The 21,471-nt window shown below is 37.6% G+C and overlaps 2 protein-coding genes and 1 long non-coding RNA gene across 4 annotated transcripts in view; all 3 read left to right on the top strand.

Annotated features, from left to right (window-relative positions):
• The window catches only part of LOC104866730, a 47,235-nt gene extending 43,965 nt beyond the window's left edge, over nucleotides 1-3,270 (top strand). Inside the window, exon 4 of the long non-coding RNA XR_781515.3 lies at nucleotides 3,174-3,270. This is a non-coding gene — a long non-coding RNA (uncharacterized LOC104866730). The remainder of the gene's footprint in view (nucleotides 1-3,173) is intronic.
• Mllt3 (MLLT3 super elongation complex subunit) overlaps nucleotides 1-21,471 on the top strand; it is a 248,208-nt gene that overhangs the window by 57,309 nt on the left and 169,428 nt on the right. Inside the window, exon 2 of one of the 2 annotated variants that reach the window (XM_033757689.1) lies at nucleotides 4,764-4,829. In XM_033757689.1, the coding sequence (XP_033613580.1) occupies nucleotides 4,764-4,829 (66 nt within the window). Of the gene's footprint in view, nucleotides 1-4,763; nucleotides 4,830-21,471 lie in introns of those variants that run through there. The other variant, XM_010630899.3, reaches the window with a different exon arrangement.
• Btg4 (BTG anti-proliferation factor 4) lies at nucleotides 3,749-4,305 on the top strand. The gene is given in 2 exon segments (XM_010630999.1): nucleotides 3,749-4,067; nucleotides 4,070-4,305. Coding segments are annotated over 2 exon segments (555 nt in total).

The following is a 21,471-nucleotide window of genomic DNA, read 5'->3' on the forward strand; positions in this document are numbered from 1 at the left end:
CCTCCCTGCCTGCCTCTCTGTGCCTTGCAGCCTTTTAGTAAACCTACAGTGACATTTAGGTTGTACTTTCACAAGGTTCACTAAAACTGGTTTTGCCTTTGGGACCTTGCCAGGTAAGAGAAGATAAGAGTCTCTGTGAGATTTGCATATGGATGCTAGTCCTCTGTGTGATTTAGTAAACTTTCCCTCACAACCATTTCCTGAGTAAATATAAAGTTTATTTGGATAACAACTGCATTGTTACCAAGAAATATGTGATTATATAATTTGAGAAGAGAGCTCTAGGTGTTTGAGGTCCTTAAAAGAAAAGCTTACCCCTGAGATTGCACCATCCATTGGGTTTCATCCACTCTGAAAACGTTTGTTCTCTCCCTGTGAACTGCCCCACACCCCAGGGCCGGAGATGTTCTAGCAGTCTAGCTACTAGGACAAGCTGGTACTGTGACCGTGGGTTGTTGCTGTATAAAGGTTACTTTGCTTCACATGAGTGATGTCAGCTTTTAATAAAAAAAAAAAAAAAAATGGAGCTTGATAGCTCAGGAAATTAAAAGATTAGATGCAGCATAGGCCAACTTGCATGTCAGCTATACTTGGTATCTAGTGTGAGTGGTCTTCTGTAGCTGGCTTATTAGCCTGGTGTTTTCTGTGTTAAATGGTATTATGAGTGCTTCCTTTTTCAGCATGTTACAAGATAGCTCTGATGTGACTGTAAAGTTCTTTGCAAATAAGATTCCAAGTAAGAAAGGAAAATCTTGAAACATCTTTTGCTACTGTTCCTCACTAACTTCCCACCCTCCTTACTTCTGAGAATTGATCAGAACTCGATAAAAGGAAAGTGGTTATGTTGTGTCAGGGGAAGAAAGCCAGGAAAAATAAGTAATCCATAAACTTTACAGTCATAAGGGGATCCGGGTGGGTGGATCTGATGACTTGGCAGCTGAGAGAGGAAAGCAAGTATAATAGTTGATTTTATCAGAGCAGGTTGAGTATTTGTGTGTGCACATAGGGGGATGGAGATTGAATATAAACTTAACGATTAACATATATTTCAAGAGTTTAGACACATCTACTGCTACACAAATCCTAACTAATATTTCTGTGTCTGTAGGGTGTGACGCCAATGCTAAAAAAACCCCAGCTCTGTCAAAATATGAAGTTGCAATAAAATATGCCTTGCTTTCATAGAATTTATGTCTTGAGACCTTCAGGTAGTTTGTATCAGTACTGGTTGTTTATGGAAGTTGATTTTAGTATAAATAGCTCTATTGAATACTGAAATAAGGTACTCTTGATATTGGTTGCTCAACAAGTTTTTTTCTGATTCTAGAACTTCAGCCCTTGCAACTTTGAAGGTTGATTTGGAATGGAAAACAATAGAAAAGGCTGGTTGTTAAATTCATGATCAACCAGGAGGAATTTATAGGCCTCAAAATGTTTGATTCCTTTCATTAGAAAATACTGGAATGCAATTCCATGTAATAATTTACCAAAAGGAGTTTGGAAAATGAAATACCAACTTCTGAGAGAAGCTTGGTGTGGGGCAGAGTACTTTAAAATGGGCTTTGCTCTGTGGAATATTTTGGCTTAAAGAGTTACATAGGACATAAAAAGCTCAATCAGTTATCAAACATGGAAATGTCTTAGATATAAGGCCAGCTAAGTTATTCTTTTTTGGAGAGTTTAAAAATAAATTCTAGGATCAATGTTGTTCCTTTTTTACTTTCAGGTCTGCTGGCTGTTAAAGCCATTTGGAAACTTTATCCACGATCCTTACCTTTTTGTAATGAGCCCCCCCCCCGTATTGGTGATATATAGAAGATTGTAACATATTACACAATATTTAACATGTTAATACATACACATATATGTGGTTAAACAAATGGCACGGGAAAGAAGGAATTGTAGAACAAGAATAGGCAGGGTAGAACACCACAGTTTAATATAGATCTCTGATAAAGGCTGGGGGGGCAGCATAGCCAGGTCCTTTTTTCTCTTTCTTCACTCTGAGTTCCCTTTGTTGTTATTGTTCATAGGCCAATACCCTCAGAAACCCTCAGTTTCTAAGGCAAACAAGAAAGAGTAGGGAAACTTGAAACAGGCAGTTGACAGTTCATTACCCACCTTGTTATATGATGTTAGAAATATTTTCTAAAATAAACTAGTGAATTTTTAAATTGTAGGTGAGATTTCATTGTGTGCTCTGTGCTCCTTTATTAGAAGTGATTTGGAGTTTGTGATATTGGAAGCAATTCCTTGGTTAACAGTTCCTGTAGATTACTGGTAATCCGTGGGGCTTTTGTTGGGATCATTATTCAATTGTATGAAATCCACAGGAGGCAGTGAAGTAGGAATTCCCTAATATGCTTGGACTGACTTCATTCTGAAGACAGATTTCCCATGTGTATGAGTTAGGAGGAGAGGTGGTGATCACAGTGAATGCATGGTTTACTGGGCATTTTTGGTGTGAAGATATAGAAAGAAAGCTTTCATCTGTATATATCTGTCAGAGTGCTATATAAAGATTTGAATAGGTTTTTCTAAAATTCTCAGAGCACCAAAATGAATTAGACAGTGTACTGGATAGTGGCAAAAAGCATGTGCTCTGGAGCTGGACTGTTCAGCCTCAAATCTCAGGTCCTTTCTGAATCACTTGTGTGACTTTTGTTCATTAACTGCTCTTTACTTTCTTTCTTTCAGTCCTTGTGCTTGTAAGGCAGGAGCCAGAACCACTGAGCTAAATCCCCAGCCCACTCCTTTCTTTATCCTCAGAATGAGCGTTATAAGTTACTTACTTGATAAAAGTTATTGTGGTAAACAGTATAAGATTAAACAGATCGATACAGGTAAATTGCTTAAGAAATTCTTTGCGTAGAGTAAGTGGAGTGATGTGTTACCTAATATTATTGCCAGGAGCTATTTAGTAATTAAAATTCTTAGTTTTATAAACTTTTTAGAGATGGTCACAGAAACAGTGTTTCTTTGTTGAGAAAGCTTTGTGTGATGTCATTTTGCATCAGTCTTTTAGTATACACACATTGTAATTATTTGCCATATTTCTCTTCTGACATTTCTAAGGAATCTAATGATTTATCAGTAAATTGGTCTATGCTATGCCAAATGAAGTCAATATTCATCTTACCTTGTTTTGTTTTTATGTTATTCCCACTGAGCAGAATGTGTGCTGGTAGTTGTGAGCAGAGCGGCCTTCCCAGCAGTTGCCAGTGAGTGTTTCAGAAGTGCTCAGGTAGGCAGTTTACTTCCTCCACAGGTCTTTGCCGAGCACCAGCAGGAAAGACTCCACCTGGGACAGGGGACAACTTTTCTTGAGTGTGACTTGTGTGTATGCCATTCCCAAGGATAGGAGGACAATTTCACATAAATAGGAGATGTAAATTTCACTTCTGGTGTTTCTAATGATGATTATAATTAAAATCTATTGCATAGACTCCTGTATTTGTGACAGTACATCTAATCTCTGTTTAGCACTTTCCTGGATGATTTAGCATATTTTCACTTGCTATCATTTAAACTTCAATGATGATTGCTTTTTGAAAGCAAAACATTTTCCTTTTGGGAGGAGGCTGATCTCAGGCAGTAATGAGTCATTACCTTGAGAGCAGTTGTAAATAAGGTTCTGTGAAGGTATGAGTGTGAGTTATAATCATTTGCAAGAGTCTTCTGACTCTGGCCCACTTCTTGTTGGAGCTAGAGAGATTTAGGTGGACCTCTCATAGATGGTTCTTAAATCATGAGAGATGAAATCGCAGCAGCAGTTGTCTTTGTCACAAGATTGGTGAAAAAGCATAAAAAACTGAATAAACAGCAAATAGATGACTTCGCAGAAAAACTGATGAAAATCTTGTTTGAAACATATAGAGGTCACCGGCAGCCCAGTTGCTCTTCTGAAGGACAAGCAATCAGGTGTATCAGGATAAACGATCAGAATAATGACTCCATTTTAAAAAGGGCTTGTGCTGAACATAAAGTGAATTATTTTCACCTGGGACTTCCAAATGAGCTGTCCATATGGGTAGAGCCCTATCAAGTGTGCAGTAGGTATGGTGAAAAATCCATCCATTTATAGTTGCTTCTTTTAATGGCAGATGGGAAGAATGGGAATTAACTCAACAAGTCAGTTATGCTGCTAACAGAGCCCCATTAGACCACTCCTCTTGCACATCCTCTGATGAAGAAAGTTGTAGCATGGAATCTCAGATCATTCCTAAAGTCACCAATCCCAAGAGTGTCTATCAGGCTGAAAACTTGAAATGGTCCTGCCCATCTTGGCTCTACACCACCTGCTGAAAGAGTGTGGTGGAGGGCTGTGCAGGAGTCCTAGGGTACCAGGCTGCTTATGAAGCTGCACCTAGGATCCCCAAGTTCTACAGGTCTGTTACTAGGCAACACATGGACAGTTACCACTGGGTGGACTCAAGGCCATAACACTGTGACGAGGTTGCGGTGGGAGAGCTTAAAGGACAGGCTTTGTCTTCCCTCAAATGAAAATTAGTCTGAGGCTCTTGAGAGGCCCATGAAATAGAAAAAAATAGCCACATTAGGGACAACAGTGCATAATGATGAATCCTCTTACACAGATCAGATTGTTCTTAGCTATACTTTTAATTCTTATTTAATTTTTTTGTGAAGTTTTATGTAATGCTACACAGTAAGGTAATAGAATGAAGCTATTAATTTGTGATAAAGTGAAATATGAAAAATAACAGTTTAAATAAACATACTGTTTGTTTTTTTGAAAAAATAAGGTGCTGTGGACCTGGAGAAAGTGGATGGACCTTTGTTGGACACACACTGTCTATATGGTAGTCCGTGTGAGTTTCTGTTCCTTGAAATATGAATAGATTGAAGAACTGAATTCTAGATTTAATTGTCATTAAATTTAACCTTGAATATTTGATTCAATACCAGAAAATTGTTTAGAACAACTTGTATCTGTGAATCTACTTTGAAACTGTAAATTTTTTTAGCTGTAGAAATAGATCAAGTAGGTCCAGTGAAAACTAAGCATATAAATTGAGATATACGATAAATATAAAATCTATATCAGCATTTCAAGGCTTAATGTCACAAGAGAGAATGTACAAAATCTTAGTAAATTTTTATATTTTATTTTATTGATACCGCGGATAGAATCCAGGCCTTGTGCAAGCTGAACATATGCTTATTACTGACCTATACTTCTAGCCTTTTAATATATCTTTAAAAAACTGATGGTATTTGGAATTATCTTGGCTGTATTATGTTAAATATAATATTAATTTTACCAGTATCTTTACCTTTTTAAAAAACGTGGCCACTGGAAAACTTATCTCATGTTCTATTTCTTCCACATTTTGACTCTTGTGAATAATGCTTCAATGAACAGGAGTGTGCAGATACCGCTCTGAGATGCTGTTTTGACCTCTGTTGGTTGTATACCCAGAAGTGAGATTGCCTAGATCATATGGTAGTTCTGTGTTTATGTTTCTGAGGAACCTTCCTACTGTTTTCCTTATTAGCTATACCATTTTATATTCCTGCTGACAGTGCACAGGGTTTCAGTTTCTTCACATTCTTGCCAGTGTTTATAAAATAGTACAATTTTTAGTAGTGGCCATTCCAGCAAGTGTAAGATAATATGTCATTTTGCTTTTGACTTAACATCACACTGATGATTAGCAATTATCCTACCCTGTTTTGTGTTGCTCTAGTAGATTATAATAGATGAGGTACTTTGTAGGGAGAATAAACTTATTTTGGTTAAGACTTTTGAAGCTGCAAAGTTCAAGGTCAGGTAACCACATCTGGTGAGGGTCTCATGCTGTACTCTGATATGGCAAATAATATCACGTGGCCAAGTGTTTTGTGCTAGAGCAGTGAGCATTGTGTGCGGAAGAGGCTAACGGGGCAGGCTCACTTTGTGACAATTGGATCTTACAGTAAGTCGCCTGGTGCCCGGAGACCTAACCCATGCCCTGAAAGGAGTATCAATCCCTTCTGAGATTGGTGCCCTGAGACCCAGTTATCTGCGAGGATCCACTTCTTCAAGGCTCCCCCAGCTCTCAGTACCACGACGTAGGGACTGTACATCCAGTACGTGAGGCCTTGGGGATCCATCTGATCCAAACCGTAGCCATGACGTTGAGCATCTTTTCATGTATTTGTTGGCCACTTATGAACCTCCTTTGGAGACATGTCTGTTTAAGTAGGCCCTGTGCTTAATTTTTACTTAGATTTTTTGTTGTTTTGAATTATATATTATATATATTATATATTCTGGATGTTAATCTCTTATCAGACATGACTTGCAAATAATTATTCACATTCTATAGATTACCTTTTCATTCTGTTGTTTTCTTTGCTGTGTAGAAGTTGATAAGTGTTGTAGTCTTGTTTGTGAAATTTGGCCTTCATGGCCGGGGCTGTGGGTGTCATCTCAGAAGGCAAGTCCTTGCCAGACTCATTGTCAGGGAGCTTTCCCCCTGTGTTTTCTTTTAGGAGTTTATAATTTTGGGTCTTATGTTTAGGTCTTTCATCCATTTTGAGTTTTTTTTTTCCTATGATATAAAGCATCCCACTTTTTTGGTTTTTTTTTTTTTTTTGCACATGGATATTCAATTTTCAAAGCATTGCTTATTGGAAGATACTACCCTTCCTCCATTGTGTCTTGGCACCCTCATGAAAGATCATTTGGTCATATATATGTGAGTTTATTTTGAGGCTTTCTATTCTGTTCCATGGCTCTATAAATCTTTATGACAGTACCATGTTTTAATTACCCTGTTGTATTGTTTTAAAAGGCATTGGTTTTTTTTCATGTTTTAAGGGTATGAATAAGCGTGTTTAGGAAACTATTAGTAACACTTCTCAGCTTTTTTATAACTTTTTGTATTTTGTATCCATTTTCTTTTTGTCTTTCATCTCAAGCATGTTTGGAACAACTTGGGGATGTGAACATATTTTTTCAAAAGGGATGGCAGATGGTGTGAATTTAGTTAAGAATGTTTTAACTCCTCAGGTATTTTTGATCTTCAGGTAGAGGTGGGAATGTTGAATATAGCTTGAGATCTAGAAATCTGATTAAGAGGTTAAGACTCTGTAGCTAGATAGCCTGAGTTTGAATCAGACTGTGATAATAAGCTGTGTAAATCTGGGGAAAGTATTTTGTCCTTTTGTTTCAGTTTTCTCATTTGTAAAATGAACTTACTGTTAGGGTTTGTTTCACAACAGTATTTTGAGGGTTAAGTGAATTAACAACAGTGCCCAACAGATTTTAAATGCTGTTAGGGTGCTATGTGTCAGGTAAAAAGAGCAGAAGACCAGGATCAGACCAGAACCATAACTAGCCTTTATTATGGGGAGGATCTGCCAGGCTGTCTCTGAACAAAGGAGAGAAGCAGCATGGCAGAACAGGGAGCGTCTTTCATAGGAGTGGGATGGGGTCAGCCTGAGCTGGGGTGGAGGTGAGTGAGGTTGTGTTAAGGGATCGGAGGAGCCTGTGACAGCACCAGGAGGGGCATGGGACGACACTAGCTGCTAGGAGGTAGCAAGTATCAGGTTCCTCTTTTGGCGGAGAAGAGGCCTCATGGGAAGAAGCAGCCTCTCCGTTGTTGTGAGAAGCCATATTGTAGCATGGAGGCAGCTGTTCCATGTGGCAGGCATCTTAAGGCAAGGGAAATGTAACAGTACGGTTTATTACTTTGGACATTAAAAATAAAAATGATGACTCTGGCTAAATTCTTAAGTTCTTTTGTTTTTGGCGGTGGGGTAGGGAGGTGTTGAGAGAGGGTCTCATTACGTAGTTGAGACTGACCTGGAACTCACTGTGTAGCCCAGGCTGGTCTTGAACTCATGGTGATCCTCCTGCCTCAGCCTCCTAAGTGCTGGGATTACAGGTGTGCGCTACCATGCCTGGCTTCTTAAGTTCTTAAATGTCTAACCTTTATAATTTGATCAGAAATAATGAACAAATGGGGTACACGCTTTCTGTCCATAAGATTTCTAAGCCCTGGATGGTGTAATAGGAGATTACAGGTTCTGAGTTGGTGGATGTTTCTAAATGTTTCAATGATTATATGAACATTGCATTTGTATTAGGGAGTATTACAGTTGCTGCCATGTAGTTTATCATCTGTCTTAAGGTTTGTAATTGGTTTTTTAAAATGTATGTATAAAATCTAGGGAAAGATGAAGATTAATGTATCTGAACAACATAAACCATGATGACGCTTTGATATTGGAGCACTCATGATATGCCATATCTGTCAAATAAATCTTGCACCTTAGACTTTATTTTTACATTGGAGTAAATCATCTGAACAATTTGAAGCTTATAAATTTAATGTGCATTCACAAATTTATTCTCTTGGTGTTTTAATTGTTTAACTTTTACAGTTTATATTTATATTTAAATTATTGCAAATATTTGAAATATAAATGCATAAAGGGTCTTTTTGAAACCCTTTTCATGTGTAAATAGAAATCTCAAGTGTTTTTATTTAGGAAAATTATATATTGAAACTTATTCTAGATGTTTATAAACGGTGAGATGATCATCTTTAGGGAAATAAAAATATTGATATCAATAAGTATATCTAAAATATCTGGTATAAAAGTAGTATACATGTCTTTTCCCCAAAATTTTGTGTTTCTATAACTGATAAAAATAACTCAGCAATCACTCCTGACACAGAATATTCTCACTTTTATAGAGTATACATGGGAAGGCCAAAATATAGCTAATGATTAAATTTTAAAAAATGAAACGAAAGTTACATTGCCGTTATCTTCCTCAGTATACTTCCCCTTTCTTTGAATACACTTATCCCGCCATTCTTGGCGCTGTCTGAAGTAGTTCTGGAGTCCTCTTTCGTGAGTGTCTTCAGTTGCACTGATAGGGCTGCCTTAATGTCTAGAATTGATTGAAAATGTCTACCTGTTTTGGTCCTTTGGACTTTGGGTCCAAAAGCTAGAGGTCACGAGTGCCAAAGCTGGTGAATGAGGTAGGTGAGTACGGATATTTTTAGGAGCCTTCCTTTCTGCTGGACGGTACTCCAGCAGCAGCATTCACTGTCTGTCCGTCCTCTCTCTCTCCTTCCTTTCTTCTGTCCCTCTCTCACTCCCCTGTCCCCCCCCAGAAAGTGACCAAAGTGGAAGAAATTCTGTTCAAAATTATGGGGTATATTTTGAGGCTAAATAATGACAATGTGTCTTTTACTATAATAGTTTTTTTTAAAAAAGTAAACATTTCTTATGCATTTTAACCACACCGCTGTACTCTGAAAGGGAGACATATCTACACACAGTACCAGTCCTCTGTGCAAGTAAGTATACATTCAGTTGGCCTTAGTGTTTTCTTGTCCAGCTGTAATGACATTGATTGCTTGTTGGCATTTGCAGCCCATTTTAGAATGATCATGCTTTTAATATCTGCAATTAAGTGAAAGGTAAGTGTATGTGAATGCATATGTTTAACAGGTCATGTCTGGACTTACATAATTGGCTACTTTGGCTACTTTGGGGCTTCCCCTTGTATACTTTCATAGCTGGCACACGCGACACCCAGGTTTCAGGGCCGTGGATGTTTGCATGGCTGAAGTCCTTGTTGTGCAGGAATAATCAGATGGTTGTTTTTCACCCTTGCTGCTAGGTTTAGATATTTAACAAAGGTGCTCCTGTCCATAAATATAGCACTGTATGTTCTGCATAGTATGTGCTTGTTGGCAGTTTTTTTTTTTTTTTTTCTGGTTAAATAGCCACTACCTGCAGGAGGAGTCACAAACCTGAGCAGAGAAGAAACAGCCTTGGTCGAGTACTTCACAATAACTTTGTGATTTAAGAAAAATGCACAAGGTAGTTAGAAAAAAACCAAAAACAAATTGTATAAAAGATTACCCTTCAGCAAGACTCATGGTCCTTCAGAGCAAATTTAAGGGCTGGGAATTTAGCTCAGTGGCACTGGAGCCTGCCTCACAAGTGCAAGGTTGTGAGTTCGATCCCCGTACCAAAAAAATAGCAAATTTAAATTAGAGAGATTTTGTCTAAAGTGTTGTGCAAGTAGGAAGTTTGTCTTTTGTACTTTCCCCTTCATTCAGCTTTTGTTTTGTAAGGTAACTGTAGCTCTAGTTAACTTCTAAGATAGATTCTGAAAAAGAGCATAGGAATGTAGCATTTTGCACTTATCACCTAGCAGTGCATAGTGATTTTTTAGGGTGTGCTCACTGTAAAAGGAGAATGGGGTTGGGAGAAGGTTGGGTGATCTCAATGTATCCTTTTGGCCTAAATGATAGCCATCACAATTATAGTCAGAAATATCTTTTTCGTGATGTCTTTGTCTTTTATCACTCCACATACTACCCAAACTTGAGACGCTTGCTCACTTCCAAGAACATTTCATGAGCCAGAAGAATGAGCTCTGCCCCAGTTGTAGGACAGATACCACAAAGACACTTTCTTCACTCTGTCGTGCTATCCACTTACCCCCTGACCCCCTGCTGTCCAGCCAAGAAAAGAAGATGCCAGCATAATGCTTTTTCATAGCTGAATTAATGACAAAGCATAGATTCTTGCTCTTTGATTTTTCTAATGGATTGATTGGCTGTTTGCCCGCTTGACTACATTAAGAAAAAAAAATCACCCTGAAAAAGTTACAGTCTGAAATATACCTGTGATGGACTTTTAAAAGCTGTTTTATATTTAACTAGTGCAAGAAGTCCTTGTAAGTTCAAAGTATTCTCCCCTCACTGCCACAACCCATCCTTTAGTAGTAAAATGACATAGCCATGTCTGCTTCTTGATGGTTTGAAAGGCAAAGCTCACTGGGCCAATTTACCTCTTGCCTGGATATTTTTAGCTGGAGGATAGGTGGCATCTTCCCCTGTGTCCCATTCTTGGTGTTTTCCAGGATCACACAGCTTTGGTGTGGTGTCGCTGAAGATGTGGCATGTGTGGGAGTTGAGATGATGGGGTTTCCTGGATTGGACCTCATTGTGTTGAGCACCTCTGCCCCGCAGAGACTTGGGGCCCCGTCAGTGTCACCCCAAAGGTCTGTTCCTGCCTCAGCACCGAATTTGGTTTTCTTTCAGTGACTGTTTTGCCTCTTCTTACTGAAATGTTTTATTATTGATTATTTTGGATGTGCATTTCCTTCCTTCCTCTTGGTTTCTATTAAAAGTACTTTGTCTCTGGAGAAGCATCTCAGGCTCTGGCCTCTTTGGCTTCAGGGCATTCTGGGGCAGCCCTGATTAACCCTGTGCTGTCATCATGCTTCTTGCCTTATGCTGGCACAGCTGGGAAGGACAGTGTGCCTGCCATGCAGACAGCTCTTTCTTGTTTGTGTAGACTGCGGTTGGTGCCTGTGGTTTCTAACTTTTTTTCCCCTTTTGTTGTTGTTGTGTGCTTTTCAGTTTTTTTGTTTTGTTTTGTTTTTTGAGACAAGGTATTGCTTTGTAGTTCAGGCTGGTCTTAAACTCAGTATGAGGCCCATGCTGGCCTTGAACTCACGAGGATCCTTCTGCCTCAGCCTCCTGAGTGCTGGGACTATTGGTGTGTGCCACCATGCCCACCGCTTTCCTCTTTAGTTTTGTAAGTGTTTACATATTTACTGTGCTTATTGAGACTGTTTAGAGCACAGTCTGTTTATTTATTGGTCCTAGGGATTGAACTTGTGACCTTGTGCTTGTGAGGCTGGCAGTGGGACCACTGAGATAAATCCCCAGCCCTGAACACAGTGTGTTTTAAATTCAAACTCATTTTCTATTCATCTGGGAAGGACAGGCAGGGTCAAAATGAAGGAAAATGCTACCAAAGCTTAGAACTTTCTATTGAGTTCTGTCAATTTATAACTATATCCAAACTTAAATTATTTGTTTGATAGCTCATATGTGGTACTGAAATAGAAACTCAAGACTCCTGTTTAAGTTATACCATTCCTCAAATTTTTTAGATGTAGAAAACTCTAAAGATGAATCTCTAATGAAGTTTTTTTCTGTCATTGCTATTGCTGTTTCCCTTACTTGGTTTTTAAAGTTGGTTTAAGTATCCCATAACTTTGTGGTAACTTTCTAAATACATGTCTCATAAAATTTTTGCAGATAAATTTGGTAAAGACTTCTCCTTTAAAAATCTGCATTTTGTGCAGTAACTTTTGAGTTTTCTCTTGGCAGATTTTTAGGAGGGTGGGCAACTTTATTTAAAAAGTTTGCTTTATGGTAAATTGAATGGATTCACGATACACAGTGTTGGTGATTTGATGTGGGTACTGTGCAGTGGTTCACACAGTGGCACTGAAGTCTGTCTCTGTTCATGCTGCCACGAGAGCTCAGAACTTACTAATGACCACAGCTTTGCCCAGCACTGGTCCATTCTCCTGTCCCTCAGCCCCTGGCAGCTACCATTCCATTGTGCCTCTGTCAGCTCAACATTTTTAGTGTATGTACCACCAAAGGGAGCAGAGCAGGACAGGACCTTTTTAGATTCCGCGCGTGAGAGAGACCTCGCAGTACTTGACTTTCTGTGTCTGGCCTGTTTCACTGAGCAGAGTGTCTTCTAGTTCACCCATGCTATAGTTCATTTATCCATTCATCTGAGGGTGGACATTTAGGCTGTTTCTCTGTCTTGGCGGCTGTGAGGAATGCTGTAATGAACATGCGGACACAGATTTTGCTATAAGATACTGATTGCATTTCCTTTATGTATATGCCCAACAGTAGAATTGCTGAATTTTGTGGTGGTCCTGTTTTTAATTGTTTGTAGAACCTCCTTATTGTTTTCCATAATAGGTATACAATTTACATTTTGGTGGCAGATTTTTTGTCATTAAGGTGACATTTTCTTAAGTATTCTAATGACAGAATAAAGTTCATGATAAAAGTTGAAAAAAATAGGCCTAAATTATATACCAACTAGCCATTATACAAACAAAATACAATATTTTGGTGTCTTTTTCTAGTCTAGGCTAAAAGTGTTAACAGTGTTTACTCCTATGTGGGAATTTATAGTGTTCAAGGTGGGACAAAACTATAGTCAACTAGTAAGATTGCAAGTACAGTTGTTTAGGTAATACTGATCCATTGAGAAATCACAAGGTGGATATGAGGTTGGACAAGGTATAATCAACCAATAAGATTAGGACAAGTATAGTTCCTTAGGTATTGATTAAGTGGAGATCCAATAGGGAAGCAGGTCACACAGCAGGTGTACAAAGAAGGAAGAGATATTTAACATAAGGTATGGATCAGAGATCTTTCCTGGAAGGGTCTTGGTCCTCACGGAGTTGATGGATGCCTGTTTAGAATATCAATCACTGCTATTTGCCCCTGGGAAGTACGTGGGTGTGGTAGCCTCTCTCTTTCTACAATACTAGCCTTCAGTGAAAGTGTCTTTATTGTCCTGCATATTGGCTCCTGGAGGGCAGGCCCCCTTAAACTGCCTACAAGTTATCTAATTAATCTGTCTACTTACGATAAGTTTTTGCTTTTATTTTCTGTGCCTTTTGGTGTCATAACCAAAAAAATCTTGGCTCAGAATAAAGTTCTCAAGTGTTTTGCTGATTTTTTTCTAATATATTCTTAGTTTTGAATCTTATACATATCATTCATCAGTTTTGAGTTAATTTTTGTATATGTTGTGAGGTAGGGAATCTAGTTTCAAACTTCTACATATGGGTCTTCAGTTTTTCATACATCATTTATTAGAGAGACAGTACTTTAACCAGTGTGTTCTTATTACCTTTATTGAAAGTCACTTGGTTCTTTAGATTTATTACAATGTTCTCTATCAAGTTCCATTGGTCTGTTTTTGTTTGTTTTTTTTATTTATTGATTTATTGATTGATTGATTGATTGATTGATTTATTTATTTATTTATTTATTTATTTATTTTTGTGCCAAGGATCAAACTTGGGTTCTTGTGCTTATGAGGCAGGATATTGATTGATTGATTGATTTATTTATTTATTTATTTTTGTGCCAAGGATCAAACTTGGGTTCTTGTGCTTATGAGGCAGGCAGCGGAACTACTGAGCTAAATCCCAGGCCCTAGTCTGTTCTTTTCTTATGTGAGTACCATGCTGTTTGGTTACTGTGGGTTTTTTAGTATGTTTTGAAATCAGGTATTGTGATGCCTTTAGCTTTTTTCTTTCCTCAGATTACTTTGGGTATTTGTGTTCTTTTGTGATTCCATATAAATTTTAGGATTATTTTTCTAGAAAATGTCTTTGGTATTTTGATAGGGATTGCCTTGAATCTGTACATATATTTGGATTGTATGGACAGTTTAATAATGTTAATGCCTCTAGCTCATGCATGTGATAATGTATTTGCAAATTTTTGTAACCCTTTCAGTTTCTTTCTTGAGTTTTTACTGTATAGTTTTCTAACCAACTTGAATAAATTCATTCCTCAGCGGGTTTTTGGGGGTTAATTATTGTTTCCTGATGTCTTTTTCAGTTATTGGTGTAAAGGAACACTACTGATTTTTGTGCGTTGATTTTGTATCCTGAATATTTATTGAATTTCTTTATTAGTTCTAGAAGTTTTTGATGGAGTCTAGGTTTTTCTGTATATATAATATCATGTAGTCAGCAAACCTGGAATAGCTTGGCTTCTTTTTGTTTTGCAATTTGGATGTCATTTCTTTCTCTTGTCTGATTGCTTAGATAGGACTTTCTTTTCCTCAGGTGCATTGAAGTGCTTTTTCTACTGGCCATATATTTTTCATTTCATTGTATACAAATAAAATTTATGTGTTCTAATCTTAGTAATTTTTTATTCATGTAGTAATAGTTTGATCTTCATTTATGAGATTAGTTTGCTGATTAGTACTGTTTTTGCTGCTTCTGAAGATATCATGCTAACCAAAGGAAAAGATGACATTTTAAAGGAAAATTAAAAAACATTAACATTTATGCTTAACCCTCAGCATGTATAGATTTTTCTTTAACATAAGGAGTATTTGAAATATACATTTAGAAGAAAGATTTAACTAACCTTTGAGTTTCCCTTGCCTTTCTCTGTAGTGCAGGTGACGACAGACAACCCTAGGTAAGTGGATAAAAGGGTAGCTCCAGAAAGAAGAAAGAGGAATTAGACATGAAAGTGGAATCCTGAGTTTTAGTGGTTAATCTGGGTGATAAAGGTTTGGGTTAATATCATTCTAAGTATTTGAATTTTGACTGTCATTTCCCATGCTTTAGTAATGGCCTTCATTATAAAAATAAATTTGTGAAATAGCAAGCATAACTCTAAAATGACCGGTCTTACTGTAACATGGGTATTTTCATGAGTTGCGTCTTCTAAGCAAGCCCATATTCTGACTTGGCTGAAAGAGGTACCATACAGGTCAGATTTTAGAACATCTGTTCTCAACATATTTTCAAATTAAACTTAACATGATTTTTTTGAGGAATTATTGCTCTACAAGAAGGAAAGTGTTTGCATTAAATTAGTTAAAAAAAAATCCCCAGAGCAAAAATCACTTCCCTGTGTAACTAAGATCTCTATCTCATTTTGTGTATTTTTTTAAATCAAGCTGATGGTTGTACATTTGGATTATTGGAGTTTTAAAAAAAAGAACAAAAACCCAACCAAATGTGGATTAAATATTCTAATTTTAAGATTCTAATCTTACTGGTCTCAGGTGGGGCTTTAGCCTTAGTAGAGATAAAATGTTCTAAGATGACTGTAATGTTCAGCTAAAGTTGACAATTAGTGTGAGGATCTTGCTACTAATAGACATCTGCAGTATGGCACTGGTAATCTTTAATTTTTCTGGACATTGGACTTCTGTGTATAGTACTCTGGACTTTCCCTACAGTACAGATTAAAATTCCCCATACTATCCTTCCTACACTTGAATCTTTGAGATATTAACTGATGAGCATCTTGAGCGGTTTGAATAGTCCTATAGCAGGCCACTGTCTGAATTACTGGTGGCCCAAAGATGCATCCATGTCTGAATCCCTGTAATCCCTAAATGTTAGCTTATTTGGAAGAAAGCTTTTTTGCAGATAGAAGCTGAGGATCTGGAGATGACATCATCCTGGATTATCTCAGTTTTCCCTGTCTACCATTATAAGTATTCTTGAAAGAGAAGAGAGAGATCTGGTGGACGAACAGGAAAAGGCAGTGTGAAGAAGGCACAGCCTGGAGCTCTGGGGCCACAGCTGTCTGCAGCTGGCTAGAGCAGGAGAGGCATGGAACAGAGTCTTGTAGAACATGAGCAGAGCATAGCCCTCATAATCTGGATTTCAACTCAGTGAAAATGATTTTGAATTTCTGGCCTCCAGAACTGTGAGGAAATAAATTTCTGTTGTTTTAGAGCACCCAGTTTGTGGTAGTTCTTTTCAGCAGCTACAGGAAATTAATATAGTTGCCTTTTAACTAACAGTTGGATCTTTGCTGTCCCTGTCCACACAGCGCTGAGTTTTTGTGCAGTAGATTAGAATTTTTTTGCACTGCCCTGTTTTACAGAAAGAAGTGAAATCAGAGAAGAGCTTTATGTGTGTGTGAACATGTTTATTTATATATACACGCACTGAGTGGTGTAGCTATAATCATAATGTCTTTGTGATAAAGATGTAAATCATTAAGACAGGTCTTTAACCTCAATTAGATGCTTGTTAGATTTAAGCTGTGTTTAACAATGAATCAAAAAAAGGCAATTAATGAACAGACTGAATGCTAGAAGTGTTTCGTTGAAAAATATTTCTAAAAATGAGATAATTAGGAATTTTAATAAACTTGAAATACATCTCTTACATCTACTGTGCTTCCTTGATTTTAAGGTGTGCTACTTTCCTCATTTCTTACAATGATTGTGTTCATTTAATGTCTTTTACCCTCAGCTCAAGATGATTTAGAATTAAAGGTGTCATTCTGAAGTACAGGTGCATTAGCACCGTGGCACTTCTGTTTGACTTATCTTCTAACTTATTGAGATTCAGGATGTTTCTTGGAAAAATCATGAATTTGAAGTAGACCTCAATTCTGAGGTTAGGTTCACTGCTGATTAGCTATGACATTAGGTGATTCATTTAATTAGTTTCTTTGGTAAATGAAGGATAATATGTACATTGCAGGCTGGGGTAATTACATGATGACCTCTTTGCAACTCCATAGCCCACTATTATTACCCTATTATTATCCAATTTACTTGTTGTCCGGTAAGGACTTGAACTTTAGGGGAAAATCAGTGTCCCTCTAGGAATAAAGCTCAGTCTGACAAATTTTGCTGTTTATTATGGCTGTTTATGCTGACTGATTCTTCCATGTTGTTTCACTTACGTAAATTCAGTAACTTCTTGATGTTCTGCCTCACAATTTCTCTTCTCCTATATACTTCCCTGTCTTCAACAACTTTAAATTAATCATTCTTTGTTCTTGTGTTCCTGGAACACTTGTAGGATGATCACATAATCTTAACCTTTGGATTTACACTGTTCTTTGTTTTTTCTGCATATACATATCATGTTTGTACCAAATACATTAAAAGCTTCTGCCCAAGCACTTGTGCATGGAGTATATAAAAGCCTTTGCCAAGCCAATGTAGGGGGGCCAATGCAATGGACAAAGTGAATGGAAGACTTCAGGGAGCCCTTCACAGCATTCAGTAGGTACAGTAAACATATGAAAGGTGCCTCACCTCATTAGTTGTGAGGGAAATGCAAATTAAAGCACAGAGTAATTCTACTTAGCCACTAGAATGGTTAAAATTAAGAAAGTATTGGCAGGAATTTAGAACAATTGAAATTCTGCACTGTCCTGGTGGGAATGTAAATTGGTGCAAGCTTGGAAGACTCCCTAGTAAGGCTAAATATGGACAGAGCCTAAGATCTGGGAATTCTCCTAGCAGTGTGTGTGTGTGTGTGTGTGTGTGTCTATGGGTTTATGTGTAAGACATGCACAGGAATATTTAGAGCCATGCTACTCATAAAAACTTCAACTGTCCATCATGTTAGTGTTCCTAGGATGGAATGGTATTCTGTCAGTGGTAATGGTGTTTTTTTCTTTTATTTGTTTGCTTGGTACTAGGGATTGAACTTGGGACCTTGCACTTGCGAAGCAGGTGGCGGAACCACTGAGCTAAATCCCCATCCCTGTCAGTGGGAATGAACTAACAGTACTGCAGTATTCAACAATGTAGGTAAATCTCACAAACATTGTTAGTTTAAAAAGCCTCTGCAGTCTATGCTTCTGTTAATACGAAGTTCAAAAATGGTAGTGTTACCTTTCAGTAGATTGTTACTGGAGCATAGTACTGGAAGGGGCCACTGAGGTAAACTTTTGGGAAACTCATGATGTTCTATTTATTCACTGGGTGGAGGTTTCTCTGCTTTGGTAATTTAGGTCATTTACTTCTGTTGCAGGTATCAGTATGTAAGTACACTAATCTTCATCAGGCTACTTAAAAAAGATTCATTATTATCACATAGCAGAGTGTTTGGCAGCTCATGGTGCCTAATAAATGTGTTGATTTTATTTGATTTTTATACAGCTAGTATTTTAAGGAATTTAAAAAATGAAATATAGTACTTTCTGATCTTGTCCGTACATGTTTTCTCCAAAGAAACATTCCTCAGTACTTCTTCAACCATGTCAACCTCCAAGTCTTTCTTAGCCATGACCAGAATTGTGAAAGATGCTGCTGTTTTGGTGTTGGTACAGATGTCCTTGGCATGGTCCTGCATAAATGCCTAGTGTCCCAACACGTAAGTTAGGAATCAGGCTTTGTGCTAAGCTACCATGATCCTCGTGAGAGCAGTTATGAGCAACAGTTTGATGAAGTACTAAAGCTTGGACTGACACATTAAAAGGGGGGAAAAATCTTACAGTGCCAAGGTTGTATCCCAAACCTGTGGAATGGAGAAGCATGTGTGCCCAGTGGCCTTGGGACAAACTAGCCCTGCACCTGACAGTTGAAAGGAATGGTTTACAGCTGGTGTAGTGGAGATACTGTTACATTTGATAGGAAGAGTGAAAACAAAAGCCCTAAATCTTATTTAAAACTTTGATATTTAAAAAAACTCAGATTGACTTTATCTTTTTGCTAGTAGAACTTCCAAAATGTTTAGGAACTAAGTACTTTTTTCATTTCCTCTTTTCCTTTAGATTTTTTCTTTAGTTTTACTTTGTTGTTCATATCCTACCCCCCCCTTTGAGGTTGGCATCTCTCTGCCTTTCCTCCTTCCTCTTCCTGTCTCCCTCCTTTTTTTAATCCTAGCTCATTGCCTCAGCCCTCACTGAGGAATGGAGTGGTTCCTGTTGCTTTCTGACTGAAGATCTCCTAAGGGTCTCTCACTTGTTTTTTATTTTTAGGAGGCTAAATCTTGACTTCTCCACTCCCCCTTCACCCCCAAACCAGGGATCACCGCCAGGCAGGCGGCAAAATTATTGCACTACATGCCCGGCCCAACTTCTCTTCTCTTTATGGGAATACATTTGAGCAAATAAGCAAGTGTGGAGGCAGTGGAAGGTAGGGTCTTTTACCAGACACAGTGCCCAGTAGGAGGAATGGAATGGGAAATCAAAGTTAGGGCAACTGGGAAAACTCAGGGGGGGTCACTTATGACAGCCACCCTGTGCCACAGTCATTTTCTATATTTTTAGTTTAGAATATTATCAGTTGTTACACACAAATATTCCTTTCCTCTGATTGAAAATGTTTCGAAGATAACTTTTGTGTAGGACATTTCATCTGGCAGAAAGATTTTATTCTGTTGTACTATAGAGTAGTTTTGTGTATTTTAGAGATTGCTACATCATAACCTAGACAAGGGTATAATTTTGTCTTGATGCAAACAGTATTTTAAGAGACATAACACTTACATTTTAAAGTTTTTAATAGAAGTTTTGAGTTCTTTGCAAAATTAAGCAGAGGATACTGAAATTTCCCATCTATCCTATCTCCCACATAACTGTGGCTTCCTGCTTATCAGCCAAAGGGTTACACGTGTTCTGTTCTGTGACCCCTCTTTGAGCCGTCGTTGTTATCTAAAGTCTGTAGTTACATTAGGGTCAACTCTTGGTGTTGCATATTCTGTGGGTGTAAAAAGTTCTGTTGTGGCATGTATCCATCCTTATAGTGTTTATGGAAAAATTTAACTGCCCTAAAATCCTCTGTGCTCTACCTATTTATCCCTCCTTTCCCTCCAATCCCTAATAACTGTCTGTCTTTTTTACTGTCTCCATAGTTTTTTGTTTTCAATGTCATTTAGTTAGATTAATCTGGAATCTAACCAGCCTTTTGACTGGTTTGACTTCGTGGTATGTATTTATGTTTTCTCGTGTCCTTCCCTTACTTACATGTCCTGTCCTTTCTCCTTTCATGACTTCTTATGACTTGATAGCCCATTTCCTTTAGAGGTAAATAATAGTCTAGTGTCTGAATGTACCATAGTTTATCCATGCACCTGTTGAAGGACATCTTGGTTGCTTCCATGCTGTGACAGGTATGAGTAAAGGTGCTATAAAACTCTATGTTCAGGTTTTTGCTTGGACATAAGTTTCCACCTTGTAGGTAAGTACCAAGTAGTGCAATTGATGGATGTGGTAAGTCTTTTTTTGGTGGACCGAAGGATTGAACTCAGGACCTTGCACTTGCCAGGCAGGCACAGTGCCACTGAGCTACATCCCCAGCCCAATAAGAGTATGTTATCTTATGAGAAACTACCAAATTGTCTTCCAAAGTGGTTGTATCATTTTCGATACCTGCCAGCAACAAATGAGACTTTTCTATTTATTTCTCTGCATCTTTACCAGTGTTTATGTTGTCTGTGTTGTGGGTTTTGCCCATTCTAATAAGTATATAGCGCTATCTTGTTGTAATTTTATTTTTCTGATGACAGAAGATATGGAACACTTTTTCATGTGCTTATTAACTGTCTATCTTATTTTATGAGGAGTCTGTTAAGGTCCATGGCCTATTTTTTATTGAATTGTTTGTTGTTAAGTTTTAAGAGCATTTTGTACATTTTTTATGAGCTGTCTTTTAAAATAATTTCTTCTAATCCATAACTTCTTTTTTTATTCTCTTGACAATATCTTTTGCATAGTAGAAAAAAATTAATTTTTATTCATGTTTGTTTTCTTCATTAATTTTATGCTATATTGAAGATTTATTTTCCCGCCTAGAACCCTGTGCTGTGTGATAAGCTTCCTTAGATATTTGATATGGGAGAGAATAAATGTCACATATCACCATAAAATTTAATATCAGAAAACAGCCCTTAGAGTATTACAAAATTAGTAAGCAATAATTATATTTTCTAAGAAGTGATCTCATTATTATTATTAATTTTTTAGCATTTTCACTTCAAGAATTATCTTCTTTTCTTTTTTTTATTGAGTTTATTGGTGCAATCTAGGTATACAGTACAGTTACATTCATTTTTGGGATCTTGTACCTTTACAAGACAGGTCTTGGTTCTCATTTTATCCCCTTGTCCCTGCCCTCCCTTCACCCCCTCCTCCCCTCCCC

Source organism: Fukomys damarensis, unplaced genomic scaffold (genome assembly GCF_012274545.1).
Source record: "Fukomys damarensis isolate Sample0158 unplaced genomic scaffold, DMR_v1.0_HiC HiC_scaffold_31, whole genome shotgun sequence".
NCBI lineage: Eukaryota > Metazoa > Chordata > Mammalia > Rodentia > Bathyergidae > Fukomys > Fukomys damarensis.